This window comes from Girardinichthys multiradiatus, chromosome X (assembly GCF_021462225.1).
Source record: "Girardinichthys multiradiatus isolate DD_20200921_A chromosome X, DD_fGirMul_XY1, whole genome shotgun sequence".
Lineage (NCBI taxonomy): Eukaryota > Metazoa > Chordata > Actinopteri > Cyprinodontiformes > Goodeidae > Girardinichthys > Girardinichthys multiradiatus.
Window position 1 is genome coordinate 12,114,214 of NC_061817.1, and position 20,785 is coordinate 12,134,998.

The window sequence follows — 20,785 nt, forward strand, 5'->3', positions numbered from 1 at the left end:
ATTAAATATATGTTAAGACAATAAAATAAAATATTTGCCCTATGCCCTTTGTGAAATCACCAGAGGCATGTGTGCATATAACCTTGTTTTTCAGAGGGTCCTTTTATTTTAATTAAATGTTTTAGAACAAAATAGCAAAACAAAAATTACCCTTTTCCATTTTACAGCTGGCAAACTATATCTCAAGTGAGTTTGGTTGGTTTTACAGAAAAGGCTGGCAAGTAGCTCAAATTTAGACCATGAAAAAATTTGAAACTACATAATTCAGGGCAACAAATGTTTATACTTGCTATCAATAAATATATCTCTAAATCCTAACCTCTTGTGTTACCATGATCAGATCATGAATCATTACATGTGATTTCATTAAGACTCCAGCTGAGAAACATACAGCTACAATTTATGGACCTAACCGTCCAAACATGCTGACTCACTCTTTAAATTCAGGATTCATCAGTAAAAAAAGCCAACTTGTTTTTTTTTTTATTTACCAGCATGGTCTTTGGCGACTCCAGGCTTACAGACGTACACCAGCTCTGTGTGACCTGTGCTTGTGGAAACTGGTGTGATCGATAAACAATGCCCTCCCATAGTTCACTCTTTTGACACTTGCACAAAGGAGGTGAGAAGTTTGACTAACTGTCTTGGCCTTTAGATTGTGGCTTAATTATTACAACACTCCCAGAAAAGAGCCCAAGCTGAAACAATGTCAGGGAAAAGTTGAACGTTTCCACGTTTTGTGATGTTAAAAAAAAAAAACTTCAATGGTTCTCCAGTTTTTTTAAACTTAATTCTGAAAGGTGTGGGCCCTTGAATCAATAATGTGTAAAACAAGTTTTTGCTGTAATGACTCTTTTAGGATCCCTACCATCTTTGCACATCCCCGCAGCATGATACTCCCACCACCTGATCTGTGTTCCCTGGACTTCATGATGGCATTTGTTCACCAATGTTCTCTTACAGACTAGATACCTTAAAATGTACAGAATGTTCGAGATAAACCTAAAAGAGTCAATGTAAAAAAAAACCATACAGATGTGATCTTCAGCTTCCGATCCAGTTTATTTCTGGTGCAACAGTAAAAAAGGACTACAGCTCTTTAACCTGCCTCAGACCCACTATGTTACCAACCAGACCACAGTATGACAAATACAAGCTAAAAGATAACCCCTTCACACCATGCAAACGTGCCGCGCTCCAACGTCACCCTATAACTGTTACAATAATGAACCCATAGTAGAATAATGTGCACAACAAAAGGATTGTGGCCTGCGTACATAACGGTACAAAACATTTACAGGGTCAAGTTACAAGTGCTGCAGTTCTCATATGGGAGGAGCAAAAATGATTAGATCAAAAAAGGGTAAAGAAAAGGCAGATTTAGTGTTTGATCAGTGTGGTCTGTGTTGCAGGCTCTTATGTGTGGCTTTTATCTGCCACTCACTTCCTGTCAGAAAACAGCAAAGATTCCAGCTTTATGTCAAAACGCGCACGTTTCCTTCCAGTTCAGTTTAGTTCAAGAGTAAAAGAGGCCTAGCAGCAGAAAACATCCCTAAATCGACTCACAATCAGTAGTGTTCATCAATCCTGCCTCTTGTCTGGTGTTAAACAAGGATTGACATGATCAAAGCATTGAGTGCATTTAGGAGATACATACAACCAGGTACCCTGTCTCAACCTTCAATGAAAAACGCAACAAAAATAATGCACTATTGAGAAAAAAACTAAATCATACCAACATAAATGGAAACTCTGACACATAAATTAGAGATAAAAAAAAAGAAGAAGAGGTTGATCGATACATGCATCATCTCCATCATCAGCCTGTTCCATGAAGGCAGTATTTTACAAGGCACAAAAACAGATCCAGCTTTCTAAGAAAAAAAGTGCTCCAGTGTATTTGATAAAACCTCTATAGAGTTCTACTAAGAGTAACACATTTCAGAAAAAAACAAAATATATCCCAATCACATCCTGATAACTGTCTCTTCTATAGGTTCCTTCCATTGTTAACATATTAAACAAATACAACCTCAAAGATAGGAGAGAATTGGACAGAAAGTGTAGCGATAGCGATCTACTTTGCTACTTTATGCCTTTTTTAGTAGTGAATGTAATTCCCTACAAACACCCTTCTCCATCACATTAAACTGATTCTGTGTTTACTCTAATATTAAATAAAAAAAAGATAAAAAAAAACTGAGTTGTGGAGGCTACAGAAGAAACAAATCACCTGAAAAGGTGACAAAGCCTGCTTTATGCACATCTGGTCCATTCAGTAGTACCAACTCAGCTGAGGCTCCTCAGAGAAAATTAACATTTTATGTGATTTTAAGCCAGCAGGGGGCGGCAGCAGCATGTGAGTGGAGAACATGTGCAGCAGTCCAGTGAAGGCATCAAGTTGAGGTGCAGAGAGTTCAAAGACAATCTCATCTTTCCCCTTTGCTTCATATCAGAGTACCGTCCAGAGTGGATGCCTCATCTTGGTTGGTGGCGTATCAGGCCCCGCCTGGCGTTGGTGGACTGTCTCTGCTGGGCGAGGAAAGACTTGGCTTCGTTGGGAGACCCCAGTCGCTCCCCTGACACTTGCTGATGCAAAGCCATGCCCTGCGGTGGAAGATCAGGAAGAATCAGAGACAGGGTTAAACAACAAAAGCTGGACAAGAAGTGAAAACATGTTTTATTTGGTACACGTTTCCACATACTGACCATGTTATACCACGCTGTAATAATGAGTTTCTCCTCCTGGTTCTGTCTGGTTCTGCTCTTTTCATAATCATGCTATGCAAAGGGAACAGATTGACTGGTTTTAGTGAGACTTTAATAACCAGACATATCTCGTAAGGCTCTGAGTTGCTAGATTACCTCCAGATGCTGGATTTTTCTTTCCTTTTCTGTCAGCTGATTCTTCAAAGACTGGATGTCAGGAGTCGGAGCTGGCTGCTTGGGATCCAGAGTTTTGATCACCTGCACACAGTAAAGACTTGCTAGAGGTTCCAATGACTCCTCTCTGCACTCCTGAAAGACTTACATTTGGGATTTTAATTTTCAAAATGTTGTAACAAATAAAATGTGTGTTCAGATCCGAGTCAGTACTTAGTAGAACCCTGTTCTTTTGCACTCAGCTTTATTCAAAATAAGTCTTGCTTATTTATGATATGCTTTGTCCACCTACGCACTGAATGTTTTTCTTTACAGAATAGCTCAAGGTCAGTCAGATTGTTAGGACAGTATCTGTTGACATCAGTTTTCAAATCCTGCCACAGATTTTGGATTTAGCTCTGGACTTTGACTGGGCCATTCTAACACATGAATATTCTTTGACCTAAACTGCCCCCTTTTAGCTCTGGCTGTATGTTTAAGGTCGGTCTCCTGCTTGAAGGATAACCTCTACCTTAATTTCAAGTTCTCCTGTTTTCGTCTATTTGGCTCCATCATTATTCAGGTCAACATGCCTCCACTATATTTTATTTTTTGAGAAATCTGTTTTTCTTCCTGATTTCTTTTTAAATTTCTTACAGGAGAATTAAGCATTAGGAAATGACAGAAGACTCCTTTAAAAAGCAACGTTGGTGCCTCTTGATGAAAAGAATGTATTCCCTTGATGAGGACTGACCGTTCTGGCTTTCTCCATGTAGCTTTTGTATCGCTGCTCCATCTGCTTCATGTCCTCATCCTTCTTCCGGAGGATCTCCTGGAGTTCATCTATCTTCTTGGCCACTGAGACGAAGAAAAAGACATGCATGCTTAGAAGGCGAGTCCAGGACTCCAACACGTGGACAAATAAGCAGAGAGAATTTAAACGGATCTTTGTAAATGCTTTACTGTTGCTGTCAGCTTTAGGCTCCAGGTCATCTATGACCTCTCGTTTCTTTCGGAGGTCTGAGTGAGCTTCGTTGAGTTTCTCCCTGAAACAGGTTTCAAATGTGTCAAGCCCCAATAGATTCATTCCTCACTTATTAATAGACACCAAGCAGCAGCAGGGGAAGACTTACAAATGCTCCTCCAGCTTTTTCTTCAATAAGGATGACTTCATTTAAATAAAAAAACAGAAAGAAAAAGAAAACAGTTATCAGCTTAAGAAGCGCTCGCTGTGAAGCTTATACAGTATAAGTAGTTAAGTCAAGCTGTTGCACAGTGAAATCATGGGCCGTTTGGACAGAGGATGGGCCGTACTTACAATGGCCTGATTTTGGCAGTTGTAGGATAGGGGGGCAAGTGGAGAGAGACAAACAGAGAGAGGCAGGCGTTAGCGCTGAATCACCACAGCAAACATGGGTTAAAGTCCCACACAACATGTATCAAAAGGACAGCGAACACTGCAGTCGTCAAAGCACAAGTGATCTTTACAGATAATCTCTTGGTACACACAGTGTGGCATGCAGATGTTTTTTACTCAGGATCCACCTTATATTCAGCTTTTAGATTAGACAGTAGAAACTAGCAATTGCACACGGCAGAAAGTCTCAGCAAGCTATCAGCTTGTTTGTGGAAAATATGCTGAGTAACTGTAAAAAAAAGTCCAAGAGAGCAGATTATTCTACTCACATCCTCAGCCTTGCTATCCTGCTGTTGGAGCGCTTTCTGGAGCTCTTCCACCTGAGAACGCAGCTCCGAGATCTGCTGCTGGTTCAACCTTGGGAGGAACAACAGGGAGGGGATGAGAGGAGAGGGTTGGAATGCAAGTGGAGAGAGATATAAAGAGTTGGATCATCCATTTAATAAGATCAAATTGAATGTGGATGTTTTTTGAAAGCATCTGTTTGGAAGTCTGAGGTGACTACCAACTCTTTAACAGTTTCATTTTGTTTGAAGTTCCGTGAGGTTGGAAATTATTTATTTGTTGACTGACTGATATTACTAGTGGAAACATTGAAAAATCTGCTGGTCAGATACCCTTCAGCTAGATTGGCCCTGACCGATAACGAGGTGGTTGGAAACTCAAAAATCGGATCTTTTACAGATAAAATGAACCATAACAAAGCAGCGCCCCGTCATGGTGACAACACCCTTCACTGTGGAAGTTGTTCCAGAAGGAAGAGCACTCCAAGTAAGATGTGTGAGGTTTAAAAATGGAGTCAGAGGAAGCACAGAGGAGTAAGAAGCTCCTAAAAAGGAAACTGTTCGCTGCATGTTCAGACATGTTGACTGACTGAGAACAAGACCTAAAGTTGCTAACTGGAAGGCTAAAAAAAAAAAATGCAGGAAAGATGCTGTTTTTTTGAGTTTTGAATCTTTGTGCTATGGAACATGCAACATTTGGAAACATTATCAGCCTTGTGGAAACCTCAGAGCTAAATTAAGAATTAACATTCTGGCAGAAACACACAGACTGCTGCTCAGGTATGCTGGCTTCTTATAGCAGCAATTTGCACAGTTAGAGTTGACATTTTAGACTTGTTAACAGCTTAAAATAATAGCTAATTATTTTGTGTATGTTTTAAAAAAGTAAAACCCAGTTTTAGTGCAACTTCCCTTTCACACACACTGTAATACTAATGTAAATGAAAAATTACCGCTCACAGCAGGAAGGCAAAGAAAGAAAATATATAAAAATGCTCCTTAATATAATACAGTAAAGCCCAAAAATATTCATACCCCTGGCAGGAACAATTCTGAAAATAAAAACCGTTTTCATTTACATTTATTAAAAAAAAATGGTATGTATATTTTTATGCCCTTCCACTTGTACTTTAACAGTTTCTTTGGTGATAAGATCCAAATCTTGAGGTTGGAAGACCTCTGTTCATCACCCTAATCTTTACTCCCTGTAGAGGGAGGTATGTCAGAGGTATGTTACATTTTGGGCTTAACTGTATTCTTAAACATAAATCAGTGTTTGCCAACAGCAGTATCTCAGTGTAATCTACAAGAAATCCTGCCTCCTCATTGATTTCTTCTCCCCAGATTTAACTACTAATCATGCTGAATTCTTACCTTGTACCTTAAAAATGGGATTTCTATTTTTCTTTTTACTTCACAATTACCTACAGATGTTCTGCAGCAGAATCCTTCCACCTTGCCCAGAGTTTAAAAGCCTTGCATGAAATTATTTGACAATAACTCAGATCTAATTGATCAAACCATTATAGCTAGAACGTAGTTATTGTATTCGCCTATTGTATCAGAAATTATGATGAGACTATGAGGGTGTTAACTTTCCTAACTCTTCTTTTTATTTCTCTTAACGTTTTTATGCGAGATGCATAAATTACGTGAGCAAGGTAAAAAAAAAAAGTATTTAATTGAATTCAGTTTATTGAAATGGCACAGATTCAAACCAAATGTCATCTCCAGGCACTGTACAAGACAAACATTTGAATTCCTTCCAATGATACAGACGGATTTCAAAGTCAATTACAACATTCCAAGTAAAAAGTAAGTTTTTGAGATTAAAACTGTTTTCTCCCAAACAGTTTCTTGAATAAACATCCTAAAATCAGCTGTAGACAAAATAAAACAAGCTATTTTAGGATGCTTTGGCATTGCAGTCCTTTACAGTTCGGAGCAGTTCACATATTTCACTAAGGCCTCAGGACATTTTCTCCACTCTAGAACAAGGTGTATAAAATATCTCCTTTTAAATTATTTAGCGACTCCACTGTGGGTTGAAGATGTTTTAAGAGGAACTTTGTGCATCTGCTGTAAGCACCTGTCGTCCATTCCAGCGAGTGTGCCGCCTGGACATTCAACGCTCTGCTCTACTGAGCATGCTCACTCCACTCCTCTCATCCTGTTACTGTTGCCGAGGATGCTTCCCACACCCTCAGCCTGGTGTTGCATTGGACACATGCACAAACAGTCCACCCACATGTCCACATGCCCACAGGCATGTAAACACACACACACCATTGCACATAAACACACACTGAAGGCACAATCTGGCTTTCTACTGCCTGTCCTCAGGCCCAGCCCACACAGCTCCACTCAACACACAGTCCAGAGGGTGAGTTGACATTTAGGCAGATATCACTCCTTCCCTCAGCCAAATCAACAGTTTAATGTCCAGGAACGCACAATATGGTGGCCCCAGAGGGGAATGCTTATCCAACACTGCTGAAAAACTTGGACTATATAATGTATTCATGCACAAACTCCTACCTGTTCTGAGTTTCCAGGCTATTCTTGCTGCGCTGGGCCTCTTCTAGCTCAGCTTGGACCTCGACAAGTTTTTGTCTGTAGTTCTCCTCCTGAGCACACAGCATCTTGTTTTCACTCTGCAGACGTACAACAGTTTCCCTGTCAAAGAAAGAAGAAGCTGAAAAGAAAAGGCAGAATAAGGGGAGGAATGGAAAATAGATCAGGGAATGGTGGAGCTCTGCTAAAATTGACCGAGGCGGCTCTTATCTGACAACACCCAGGCCAAACGTGCCATGTGTTACCGTGTCACTGGCCAGCTGAACATTCAACATCCAAAAATAAACTTTAGAGGGCTACTGATGAGGACACCAATGAAATGCATACACAAGTCTACACATAGAGCTTAATAAATGGTCGTACTTTAGCTCAGTAGGCATGATCTCTGCAGCAAGGTTTCCCACTGTGACATCACTGTCAGACAAGTCTCCTACAGAGGGAAACAAATATACAGCAGCGTAAGCAAGACATTAACTAGCTTTACAAAACTCAATCATGTTTCAATCTGTTACCAACCAATTAATATAAAATAAAACATACAGCTAGGCCTGTTTTGAATTACTTTCCCATGTTACTTGGGCCTCATTTGCTTCCACAACTCACCTGTTCCACTCAGATACCCCTGCTGGACCTGTGCACACCTGAGTTCATCGTTTGCTTCCCGAAGCGAGTCCCTTTCTGAAATCAGACGCTACAGAAACAGAGCATTTTCAAAACATGTTTTCCAGAATACTTCAAGTTCTGATCGGGTAAACTAGGGGTCCTGTTGTAAGCCCCTTTTCCATTGCCTGTTAGGGTGACCAGATATCAAAAACCGAATGAGGAACGTTGTGGGACACATTACCAACACTATGATGACGTCATAAATTTTTATTTAACAAAGATCTCACATTACATTCATCAATCTCTGCTTTGCCTGTTAGTACAAAACAATGAATTAGCACAAGTTTGAAGAAAACTTTACAAGCTTAAAGTTAAAGTTTAACACTGGTAATGTTGGCTGCTGTTACCTTGTCTGTCTGGCAGTCATCTCTGGGTTTGAGTTAAAGTGAGTCTATAGATCAGCAGGCGGCTTTTTCAGCTGTGCGTTTCTTGTGCGACTCACTTTTACAGTGTTGCTCCACATTGTGCTCGCCTCCGTGTGAAATTGAAAACTCACTTTAGCAAACGTCATAAAAATCCCTCAGAGATCAACTTTCACTGGCCTCACCCAGTTATGAGCTGTTTCTCAATCTTTGTTGTAGATGCATTTTCTTTTCCATTATATTCTGTATAGCCTACTATATACTAGAAAATCCTTTTCTTCTTCTGTTTTATTTTACTATCATCGTGGCGTGCAGGTTAGTCATGACGTGGGACGCCGCTGTGTATTTTTATTGACAGCTGATGACCACAGCTCTACTTTCTTTATATTTCAGAAAGGCTCCAGCGGAATAATTTTTTGACTCATCAGAATTTGACCAAGCCAAATGCGGGACATTGTTTCTGTTTCAGGGACACCGGGACAGGAGTGAAAAATGCGACACAGTCCCGCACAAATCGGGACATCTGGTCACCCTATTGCCTGTACAAAGCTGCAGGGTTCCGAAAGGCCAGGTGGCATTTCGATACAAATTTACCCGGGTAATTTCACTTTCCCAGGTAAATGGTCTTACTCTGGAGATGGTCTTTTCAGCTTTCCCCGAGACTTGTTAAAGGGGCAGAGCTGTGTGCATCGAGGCTTGCCACCAGCATCTTCAGTAATGGCAGAGGTTACTATATAAATTAATCGTTTTTATACCATTAATTTGTCACAAAAAGTAGTTTTAAGATATTTTTAAGTGAGAAAGTAGACCTCAAAACTTCATGTGGGCAGTCAGTTTAATCAATAGTAGCCTACTTTGAAATATTTTTTAGTAGTTTTCGGAGCAGCGTAGCTCCACTTACAGGCTGGTCTGGCTGCTAAGCTAACCAGGCGGTTGGACTGGGACTTCCCCACTAACTGCTGCCTGATATCAGCCTGGCACTCTGGGATTGTGAAAGTGAATATAAAGCGTTTAGTCAGTATGTGGTGAATAACCACAAGTACTAGAAAATAAAACTGAATACTTTCTGCTGGAAATTTGTGACATTTTTCAGTTATTGTTGTCAATAATTAACTATTTTACCACAGTTCTCTAAGACAAATGTTTTAATGCAGTGCTGATGATCAGAACACTGTACATTTTTTTTACATAAAAAAAATACACATTTCCCTAAGACTGTGTCTTCATGTAAACCTAACTGGAGTATGAACTCTTTAATATTGTTTATTTTTCATAGTTTTACGCAGATGGCTCTGCAGGGGGAGAGACCACAGCTCCATGTTTGGATGCAGAAGTTTTACTCCACTGTTTAACCATCTTCTATTTTATATAAATATTTTCATATGATTAGACAGTCAAGGTATCTATTCCCTGTAATTCTGGACTGATTATCAGTTTTTATATTTTAGCATATAATATACCAATATCATAGCAGTCTCTATATTACCCCAACAAATAACCCTGGAAAATCCCTGTTAGAAATCTTCAGATACGAGTCTGCAGTATAAGATCTGTCTGACAAGTTTCTGCAGCAGAGAACTGCTGATCTATACAGCGTGTTTAAATTCTCCAACAAGGACCAATAACTCACCTCTTTCTCCTTCAGCAGTGCATCATACTTGTCATTAAGATTTTTGTACTCAAACTGCCACTTCTCAGCCTTCATGGCCTCTGCTGTGTGCTTGGTGTGAAGCTCATGAGCCTGAAAATCAGAAACAGACACAGTCTGCAAGAGCGCTCCAAGAAGGCAGCAAATCTTTCCAAACACATGCAGCAGCCAGACTCAGTTTATCATCACTCAGATGGCAAACAGATAAACAAGCACGCAGCTTGCCTGTCTCTTGTAGGTGTCCAGCTGACTGCGGATGGCGTTGGCCCTCCGCAGCTCCTCCTCCAGCTCGCAGGTGCGCTGCATGTACACGGTGTTGCGCTCCTCCAGGAGGCGCACCTGTCTGCGCAGATCCCCCAGATCCTCCAGCTTCCTCTTATAGGTGTCCACCAGCGCTTCAAGCTGGTTCACCCGGTCAGACGAGTGCCTGCAGGGGAGGGAAGCAGAGAGTGATATGGTTTTAGGTTAACCATAAACTTACCCCATGAAAGTAAATAATGCTGTAAATTAGAGGTGCCAAATAGGTGTTCTAATAATTTACCATCTTTTAAAAAACTATTAATGTCTAAACAGAAAAAAACCCTAGTCATCTTTGGGTTTTGATCTCATTTTTCCTCTACTGTACGTTTACCAGTAATTGAATGCAAGAAATTGAACTTTTATATTCAGAGTCTTGTAAAAGTATTCATACCCCTTGAACCTTATCGCATTTTGTCAAATTAAAACCTCAAACCTTCATATCAGGTACTGGGTGTTCTGGGACACATAGGTTCAAAACGTTTTACAAATAGAAATCTGAAAACGGTGGCCTGATTTGTACTAATAATCCTTTGTTCTGACACATCTAAATAGAATCCAGTACTGATTGCCTTCAGGGACAACTATAAGTTGTGGGTGTTGATGACATAAGTCATCAGTTTGCAATTAGCATGAAGCCATGTAGGATTGCATAATATATCCCACTATCACTGAACACAATATCAATACTGTAGAAAACTGGTTATACTGAAATAAGTATGAGCTAATTAAATATGTAGCATGCGTTCAGGCGGCCTATGCCGGTAATATATTTGCAGAAAAATGTTTTAGTAGGGCATTACAATGTTATGGTAAAGTCACAACTAAGATTTATTGCAGAACAGCAGATGTACCTTTAAATAAAATCTTGCTGTTTAGACAGAAATAATGAATTTCAACAGCAGGACAGACTATTCCAAACATAGACTCACTATCTAGAGTCTATGTTTGTAATAAGCTGAAAAGCAGATAGTATTTGTAAATTTATTGCAAGGCATTTAGCCATTGCAACATTCGCCACTGCATGCATATCGCATGTTTGTTTCCTAATATTGTGCAGCCATATTGGTTTGGTATTATATTCCAATTCTTATGATCACATGCTTCACATGCCAATAATGCAGGGGTGTCAGACTCCAGTCAACAACAGCCAATGTCCTGCATGTTCTAGCTGTTAGCGCTCTAACAGTTTCCCAGGAACAGGCTAATTACAAATGTATTTAAGTCGGGTGTTGGAGCCAGGAAAAACGTGCACCACACCGGCTCTTAAAACTGACTTTGGACACCACTGCCATTTAATTTCAACCTATTGGGTGGAGTCTATCTGTCCAGATAAGACACAAAATGTGAATTTATCAACAAATAGCATCGCAAAATTTATCGATAACATGTACGTCATCCTGAAATCATCATCTCCATGGTGACACATGATGGTGGCAGCATCATGCTGAAGATGGATGTGTCTAAATACAGAGCAATGCTAGAGAACAACCTGTCAGAGGCTGCAAAAGACCTGAGACTTGGGTGGAGATTAACGTTCTGGGAGGACAATTATGCTAAACATCCAGCCAGAGCTACAGTGAAATAGTTTAGATCCCAACATATTTATGAGTTAGAATGGCCTAGTCAAAACCCAAACCAGAACTTATTATGAATCTGTGACAAGACTTGGAAACTATTGTTTGTAGATGCTTTGATTCTACTGACTCAGGGCTGTTGAATAGAAATGGAGGCTATATTTGTCTGACCTTTATTTGTAAAAAAAAAAAAAAATTTAAACCATGTTTAATTTTCCTTCTCAACACTACTTTGAGTCAATCTGTTTAATAAAATACATTTGTCTTTGGAAAGTGACAAAATGTAAAAAAGTTGTAGGGGTGTGAGTACTTTTGAAGGGTACTACTAACCTCTGTAGGTTGGGCAATTTTAAAATGATCAATGAACTGCATAAAACAAGCTGCAGAGCACGAACCCTCAGAGTCCATGTGACTCTATGCCCACCGAGTGTTCGTTTCTGCAGCTTCACTCAGAACTTATCAGATTCTTTCAGGAAAAAGAGGTCCCTACAATTCATTATCCAAAAACATGCACATAAAGTTGTGCTGATCAGCATTCATTCTTAAGGTGGAGAGCTGCTCTCACCTGAGGATGTCCATCTCATCTTTGAGCGCCTGGGCTTCATGCGCCAGACTCGTCAGTTGTTCGTTCCTCAGCTGCAGGTCGGCCACCTCACGCTCCAGCATCTCTGCACGCACACGCAAGTCATCTCTGCTGTTCTCCAGCCTGAGACACGCAGTGGTTAATGTGGCTTAGTCGAGTCATTGTGAGAAACACAACCAACCAAGATGACTCAAGATACCCAATTCTAATGTCAAACATATACACGAAAGAATAAAAGTTATAATAATTGCAATTACTTTTTTGTTTTTTCCAGTAAGGGCTCACTTTAACTTTAACTGTTAGTCAACTTCTACAGCACGTCAAACTCTTGTACCTGTAATTCTCCTCCTGCAGCTGCTCCATCTGACTCTGGAGCAGCAGCAGCTTCTTGCCAGTGATGGCAGTGGTTGAGGCGTCCAGAGAGTCACTGCGGCTAAGCTTCTGTCTCAGGGAGGTGATCTCTGCCTGCAAGGATAACCTCTCCTCCACACCCAGTGACAGCTGACAGAATAGAGAGAAACTTTATACGACACACTGCAAATAAAGATGGAAAGATTTAGCAGAATATGTGGTGTTTTGACAAGATCATGTAGCTAAGAAATAATCTGCAGCAGTGAAATGGAAGCAAATACACAACAGTAAAGACCCCAAAAATCCTGAACTAAAATTAATAGCAAAACATTACCAAGTACATACATGTAAAGATTACATTGTTCAATTAGTGCAGGCAGCTGAATCCAGAGAAAACACATAAGATACACAGCAGCAAACTCACCACGCTAAGTGCAAAGAGGACTTTATACACAAGCTTTGCTGTCACTTCACATGCTCTGTCGTCAATGCTATTCGGTCAGCTGATGTGCAATGTTCCCAGGCAGAGAAACCTTCCCTCAAGGTTTCCACATGCTAAGACTGGATACAACAGACAACCAAACTGTGTATACTGGGATCGGTCCCTTTTTTTTGCTGGAAATAACCCTAGATTACAATTAGGCCATTTTGCATTAGACCTATCAAAGAAGTTAAATTAAACTTTTCTACAGGACACATTACCAGGCTGAAAATATCAAAAGCCTGTGCTGAACTTTAAGGACAGATTGCATGGTGTAGCGCTGGGCCAGTAACAGTAAATAGTTCCTAAAACAACACCAGTGACTAATTCCCAATGTGTGGGCTGAGCAAGTAAACAAACAGGTGGGCTGAGAGCAGTACAAATTATTGTTGGCTACTGATCCATCCCAAGGCAATGTGTCAGTTTCATCTAGATGTTATGCAACTATTGACAAGAAAGTATGTTCAAGGGAAAAAAAAAGAAATAACTTAGTACTTTCTCAGCCATTGGTGCACAACTAAGCCAAGAGAATACAAAAGACAATGTCCTGCAGGCTAATCAATAGCGGCCAAAGCACAAAAGTTGCGAGATATCACTTTAAAAACACAATTTCAGCAACGCAGAACAAAGCTGCATTAAAGTATTCTTCTTTGGAGGTTCTGATAATCTAGATCTCTGGCTGGAAACTGTATACCAATGAAGCGAATCGCTCTGTAAAACTGATCAAAACTCAACGCTTTACAACTGTAACTTTAACAGTGCAGGTAATGCTGGTTAAATAGCACCTGAACTCCATTTAGCCAACTAACCTGACGTTCAAGGTCTCTACAGCGCTGGGTCAGGTCCTCCTTCTCACCTGCTTCCTCGCTTAGAAAATAATACTTCCTGGACTGGAAGAGGTAATAGAAGACATGTCATACAAGTCAGAGGACATACAGGCACATAACCTTTCCACAGTTTGTCACATTACAACCACAGAATTGTACGAGATGGTCCAACACAAAGAAACGTGAAGTGGAAGGAAAAATAATACATGACTTTTAACATTTTGATAAAGGATCTGAAAAGGTCACGTACATTTATATTCAGGCCCTTTGAGTTAATACTTTGTAGAACCACCTTTTGCTGCAATTACAGCATCAACTCTGTTGGAGTAATTCTCAAGTAGAGACTGAACCTTTAGCTCATTCACTAATTGCATGGCTTCTGAAGGCAACTAACTGCACTTGATTTTATTTAGGGGTATCAAAGTAAAGTAGGCTGAATAGAAATGCAGAGACATTTCCTTTTCATTCTACCGCACAATTAACGTATGCACAACTTTGTGAGTTTTACCTGGAAGTCAAAGTCCCCATAAGTCTCTGGACATCCTGGTTCAGATGAAGGCTCCTTTGCTAAAAGCTAAAACAAAGCAGCCAAAAACAGGCTCAAGTTATAGAAAAACTGACAACAATCACATTGGCAGGAGCAGTTTTGTTCAGATTTATTAATATCTTTTATTTGAAGACAATCTTCCTAAGCTCAGTATTTTTATTTATTTTTAAATCAATTCCTGCCTTGGCCCTTAAAACACATCTATTCTTAGAACAGCACAGCACAGGATTTAGGGAATTATTTCAGTCTAATGTTTATCCGTACTTCTTTCATAATGAAATGCACCCATGAGTAACAGCTGGATTAGTACAAAAAAAGAGAACAGAGCGGATAAGTCGGGATGCTCACTCACCTCCTGAATGGCTGTCATCACAACATGCTGGACAGATTCCTCAAGTGTCATAATCTGCTGGATTTGCTCTACGTTTGGGAGGCAACAACAAAAGCTGTTAATGTGCAGCCAAATACAGATGAACTCAGACACTCCTTCCTAAAATGAAACCAGTTCTGGTTCTATCATCAGAGCATCCTTTCATTAAGCAAATGGTTCAACACAAGTTTTTAGTCATTAAAGATTACTCTGTGAAACAGTCGTCAGTACTTTACCTCTCACTGTTGTTTGTGTGTTTAAATTTTGAAATCATCTTGTACATCATTTTTTCACAGGCGGAGATCTTCTCCCCCCCTTACCTTGTTTCTTTTCACAACTGACAGCACAACCCAAAACCAGCTGGAGCAGCTTGCCCAGCTCAGTCACATCTCCCATCTCGCCGATGAGGTTTACATCTGGTAAATGCTCATCGGACACCTGCTGACCAAGCACCTGATTTACAGCACAGGAAGACAAGACATTAAATGTCAGCCATGAGCCAAACGGAGAACTAGAGGTAGTAGAGAAGCATGGGTGCAGCTCAAAGATTTAGAACATTGTCAAAAAGTACGTTTTCTGCAGTAATTCAAATTGAAAACATGGCTTATAGCTAATGAAAACCCTTTATTCATTTATTTGGAAACTTGAATATTACCTTAGACAAATAAAAAATGTTTTCAAAATATACAGATATTATGGTCATGTCATGGAAAACACAATTCTGGGGAAGACCACAGAGATGACAATTGTCCAATAAACAGTCACAGACACCCTCTAAAAAGGAGTATAAGGCACAAAATGTCCCTGCTAACTGCACTAATGGTTAACAGAGTGCTGAATCCAAGCATATTCACGGAAAGTTGAGGGGAAGAAAAAAAGGTGTTAATAAAACAGGGATAACTACAGTCTTGAAAAGATTGTGAATCAAACGTTTTGGGGAAAGTTCACAATGAGTCAACTGTGACTGGAGTCCATTCTTCAAGAGCCACCATTTACAAACATATTCTGGACATCAGCTACAACTCTTGCATTCCTTGTGTGAAGTCGTGATTTGGGCAGCCGTGGTTTTATGTTTTTTGGATACAATCCGGGTTAGCACCCGAACATCCCTTTCAGACAGCTTCCTCTTGCGTCCACAGTTAATCCTGTTGGATGTGGTATGAGGAGGTAATTCAGTTCTTTGAATCAGGTGTGTTAGACACATAGAAAGGTTGCAGGACACTGGCCCCCGAGGACTGGAGTTTGACACCCCTGACCTATGGTATCACTGTGCTTGACTGGTCAGCAAATTTTCCTAAACGTTATGGAGAATTTTTTAGTTATTGCACAAAAGAAGATGAAAGACCCCAAATCCAACAATGAATACAACCTGAAGGCCGGTATTTAAGCAACCCGAGCTTCCTGAACACCTCAGCAGAACCACAGGTTGGTCGCCTCCATGCTACGCTGCACTGATGCCTTAATTCATGCAAAATGGTAAATGGACAGAACTTATAAAACACTTTTCCAGTCTTACAGACCACTCAAAGCACTTTACACTAGAGCCACATTCACCAACCGCTTTCACTAACGCTCAGACATTCATACACCGATACGCAGATCAGTAGGCAACTTGAGGGGGCACATCGACATATGGCAGGAGGAAGCTGGAATCGAACCCACAACCTTCTGATTGCAAGACGACTACTCTTCCTACTGAGCCACAGGGGCCCTGACCAACGTTTAACTGCATATAATGTACAGTACACATTTCAATTTATCAATATGTAGGTAATGTATCTACATAGTTACAAGCTTCATGTTTTGAATGGAATTACTGAAATAAATAAACTTTCTATGATATTCTAACTCATTGAGATGCACTGATAAAACAGCCGAAAGCCTCTTACATCATGGTAATACTCCAGCATGCTCTTAAGAACCTTTTTCAAGTTGCTGACCTAGAACAACAAAACAGGAGTTAGCATACTGATTTAATTTTCGTCAAAAGACAATAAAAACTAAGGACATTCTGCTGCTTCACAAATTACCTTAAGGCGCCAGTTGGCCTCGCTCTCCTCCTTGATCCTGCCAAGCCACGTCTCATTAAACCAAGAGGCATCTCTGTTAATGAGAACATAGGAGGGCTGAAGTCACAATATATCTCTGGACATCATAACACACAGGAAGCAACAATAGTAACACAGTATTCTGCCTTGGTTCTTATAGACACAATGAGATTTGAATCAAGTTGCTCATTAAAGCTCACATGACATGGAAATAATAAGAAATGCATTCAGAATCCAGGCTAATGTTTACATAGATAATAAAGATTCTGGAAAAGTTGAAGCTTAGATCTTACATTCAAAAATCATACATTCCAAAAACTTAATGTTGGCCTGCTTTATCCATTTCAAAACAGGTTTCATGGTGTGTTTGAGATCATTGTCCTGTTGGACCACCTGAACCAGTACCACTAGCAGTGTAACACACTTTAAGCGTGACGTTGACACTTCCATCCATGTGTTTTTAAAGCACATCAATTTTAGGCTGTACGATCTTTCCATCCTGAAAAAGAACCGTTCAAATGACTCATTAAAAGCCTAACGTTTGATGACGAGAGGATCTACCAGAACTGCAAATCATTTTTTAAAAACCATTTAATTCAAGCCCTTCTTGTGCACTAATCAGAACGACATGATGACACCATGTAGACATGCTTACATTCTGTGGAGTACGTGAGCAATGGCCACTCCACTCGTTAGATCATGCTTGCCATCACATGATGGAACCTGAAATGTCTGCAACTGAGAATGAAAACATTAAATGTTAGAATGTAAGAGAGTAGCTTTTAACAACATTGACTTAACCACACAGACAACTGCTCAAGTTAAATAGGTGGGTTTAAGAAAAAAAAAAAAACAGTAGCAGTTTTGAATCAAAAATAAAAGACATTAAGCCAGAAACCACCTAATCTTCACTGAGAGAAGAAAATCATCCTAATTAAAAGAAATAAAGGCTTGAAAAGATCAGTCTATGTGTATTTAATGTATATAATGTTTCACTTAGTGAATGAGTTATTGAAATAAATGAACTTTTCAATAATACTTTAATTTACTGAATGGGCCTAGGTCCTTCCCCTGTAGCTCTGGCTGTAAATGTAGTGTTGCTATCCTACTGGAAGGTGAACCTAACCCCCAGTTACATGTCTTCTGAAACCTCTAACAGCTTTTCCTTCAGGATGGTCCTTGATTTACTCCCATATATCTTCCCACCAACTCTTACCAGTATTGCTATCCATGTTGAAGAAAAGCTTTCCTACAGCATGACACTGCCACCATCATGTTTCACAGAGAGGATAATGTATTCAGGGGTGTTGTGTTAATTTCCTGCCACAAATTATTTTGATTGTTGACCAAAAAGTTTAATTTTGGTCTCATCTAACCAGAACACACTTTCCATAGTATTGTTTTAAACTGTGACTTTCATAAGTTGGGAGAAATTACACACAGATGACTTCATTTACTAAATGAATGACTATTGAAGGTAATTTGTAGGAAGATTTTTAAAACCATGTATCCCTCACCTTCCACTTCACAGTCATGCACTGTGTTGTATTTGTCAATCACATGAAATCCCAAAAGTACACACTGAAGTTTGTGGCGGTGTATAATTTGTTAAGAATGTAAAAAGATTCAAAGGGTATGAATACTTTTAGGAAGTACTTTGTTACCATTGCCGAATGTCAAACGTCTGATCTGACAAAGGAATCCTTGATCATACTTTTGAACCTCCAACCAAAATGTCTGCTGGTGTTTGAGAACCTACCTTTTAAACAAAATGTGTGAATGTTAGCCTTACAAACTGTTGTGTCCATAATCTTTATATGAGATTATTTTTGTTTACATTCAACTATTTTAAAAATATTGATAACCAATCCACTTTAAATGGGAGTAAATAAAATGCATTTTGTGATTCTCTCCACTCTTTTAAGCGGGTTAATATAAAATTGTCTTTTTTAACTTTAGAGCCTCAGACCAAACAGCAGTTTCTAATGTAAGTGACTCAGACTTTCTTTCCAACCATCTTAAATTGCTTTTAAACACTTTAGAAAAAAAAAAAAAGAAGGATTCTTCATAAAATGAAGAACATTATGGAGAACCCTGATCATCCTCTTCATCAGACTGTCCTACAACAACAGAGTGTCTTCAGTCAGAGGCTTCTTCAGATCTGCTGTAAGACGGAGCGCTACAGGAGATCCTTCCTGCCCACAGCCATCAGCATCTACAACGGCTCTTTGAGGAAACCTTCATAATATGAGCTACAACAACATTTAACTTCCCTTTGGGATTAATTAAGTATTTTTGAATTGAATTGAATTTAGGAGGGACTACAGACCTAACTTGCTATTAATACTAACTTGCGCTCAGTGTGTCACTTTACTCTCTGGAGAAATGCCAAACAGGTGGATTTCCTCTAAGCTTTAAAGGAAAGCTGACACGTTGGAAGTTTGGGGTAAGCTGTTTGGGTTTGTTTATTTCGTAGCTAACTTTGCAGACACCGCAGTCAGTTTGAGGAGCAGAACTCCTAGACCAAAATTCCCCATTTGTTGACAGCTTGTTAGCTTGACTAAAGAACAAATAGCACAGTCTCCAGAGCTACTTACTGCTTGTATGCTAACACGGGCGGTAAAACAAAATGTTCTGAATATGTCGCGTTCAAAACCTCGGACTTTATTTACGTTAATTTGACGAACACCTGCTGTCACCTGTTAGCCCAGGGAGGTTAGCCTCGCTTGGAAACCTCGTTAAGTCCAGACTTACCCAGGTTAACAGCGAGTCGCACAAATTTGCTTTATCCAGACTCATTCTGCCGAGTTCCGTGAAGCGACAGACGGAACCTTCGCCGGTTGCTTTGCTCAGGAGTTTGTTTCTCCGTCCTGACACCTTCCACGTCAGGCAATGGCCTCTGAGCGCTGCTCCTGTCTGTTTCGCGTTGCCTCCCCCTCCCCCTCCCCTTTTGTGATCCACGCGAGCTTCCGTATGAGGACAGTTCCCATGGTAACGGGTCAGCGTGTCTGGACACAGAAAATAATGGTAATTTGAGAATAATAGCGTCAGTTTAATCGGGTTTTAATGCGCTGATTTAATCATCTATGATATTTTACCTGTTTATTTAACCGAGAGGAAGCTTGGTTTATGATTTCTTATCTTAATATTAGTGATAACAGGGTTAATCTGTCAAATTGAAATATCAACAGATCAAATAAAAACAATACAAAATAACAATACGAGCTTTCAGGAAGCTTTTTCTGTTTTACTGTGCCTTAAAAAATGCATTCACACCCAATTTTCCACAATTTGTCACGTTAAAATCATAAACTTTAATGTATTTAATTAGGATCTTTCATTTTTTTATTTTTATGGAAGAGTTAAGATGAAAGTCAAGTTTGCTAAGCCAAAACACTATGTGGTGGATAAATCCACACACCATCCCACCCCACTGTGAAACAAGTTGGTGGAAGTATCATGCTGTGGGGATGCTTTTCTTCAGCAGGGGCATAGAAGCTGGACAACACTGACAGGGTGTTCTAGGATTAAAACCTTTTAAGACTCGAAATTGGGGAAGATGTTCACCTTTTACCGTGACGGCGCTAAACATAACACCAGAGCTACAATACATGTATTAAAGTCCAGTCAAAGTCCATTCTTAAATCCAATTTAGAATCTGTAGGAAGACTTGTGAAGTGATGGTTGCAGATATCCCCCATTCATTATGAGTGAGCTTGAGCTAATTGGCAATGAAGATTTTGCTAAATGTTCAGTTGCTAGATGTGCAAAGCTGGTAGCGACATACCCCCAAAGACTTGCAGTAGTTATTGCAGATAAAGGTGGTTCTACAACGTATTAACTCAGAGGGGTTCAATACAAATGTACACTGCACTTTTCAGATTTTCTTATACT

At 39.8% G+C, this 20,785-nt stretch overlaps 1 protein-coding gene across 3 annotated transcripts; it reads right to left on the bottom strand.

Annotated features, from left to right (window-relative positions):
• Window positions 1-1,043: 1,043 nt before the first annotated feature.
• LOC124862960 (protein Hook homolog 2-like) lies at window positions 1,044-19,835 on the bottom strand. Of its 3 annotated transcripts, none has more exons than XM_047357169.1 (23): window positions 19,646-19,835; window positions 17,547-17,629; window positions 16,874-16,946; window positions 16,733-16,783; window positions 15,164-15,296; window positions 14,826-14,893; window positions 14,435-14,500; window positions 13,909-13,989; window positions 12,602-12,768; window positions 12,250-12,390; window positions 10,036-10,237; window positions 9,793-9,903; window positions 7,741-7,828; window positions 7,501-7,567; window positions 7,102-7,239; window positions 4,549-4,636; window positions 4,181-4,186; window positions 3,996-4,030; window positions 3,826-3,908; window positions 3,617-3,720; window positions 2,866-2,967; window positions 2,720-2,781; window positions 1,044-2,607 (listed from the first exon to the last, which is right to left on the bottom strand). In XM_047357169.1, the coding sequence occupies exons 1-23, from the start codon at window positions 19,688-19,690 to the stop codon at window positions 2,499-2,501; spliced, it is 2,103 nt and encodes a 700-aa protein (XP_047213125.1). In that variant the 5' UTR covers window positions 19,691-19,835; the 3' UTR covers window positions 1,044-2,498. The 3 variants fall into 3 exon arrangements, with proteins under 3 accessions (XP_047213125.1, XP_047213124.1, XP_047213127.1); XM_047357168.1 differs by having other exon boundaries at window positions 2,710-2,781; XM_047357171.1 differs by lacking the exon at window positions 4,181-4,186 and having other exon boundaries at window positions 2,710-2,781.
• Between the last annotated feature and the right edge of the window lie 950 nt (window positions 19,836-20,785).

Coding starts and splice junctions, on each gene's coding strand:
- LOC124862960 (XM_047357168.1), bottom strand. CDS start 19,690: ATGAGTCTGGATAAAGCAAATTTGTGCGACTCGCTGTTAACCTGG. Junction 17,630..19,645: donor GCGACTCGCTGTTAACCTGG/GTAAGTCTGGAC, acceptor TTTCATTCTCAG/TTGCAGACATTTCAGGTTCC. Junction 15,297..16,732: donor TGCTGGAGTATTACCATGAT/GTAAGAGGCTTT, acceptor GCTGTAAATCAG/GTGCTTGGTCAGCAGGTGTC.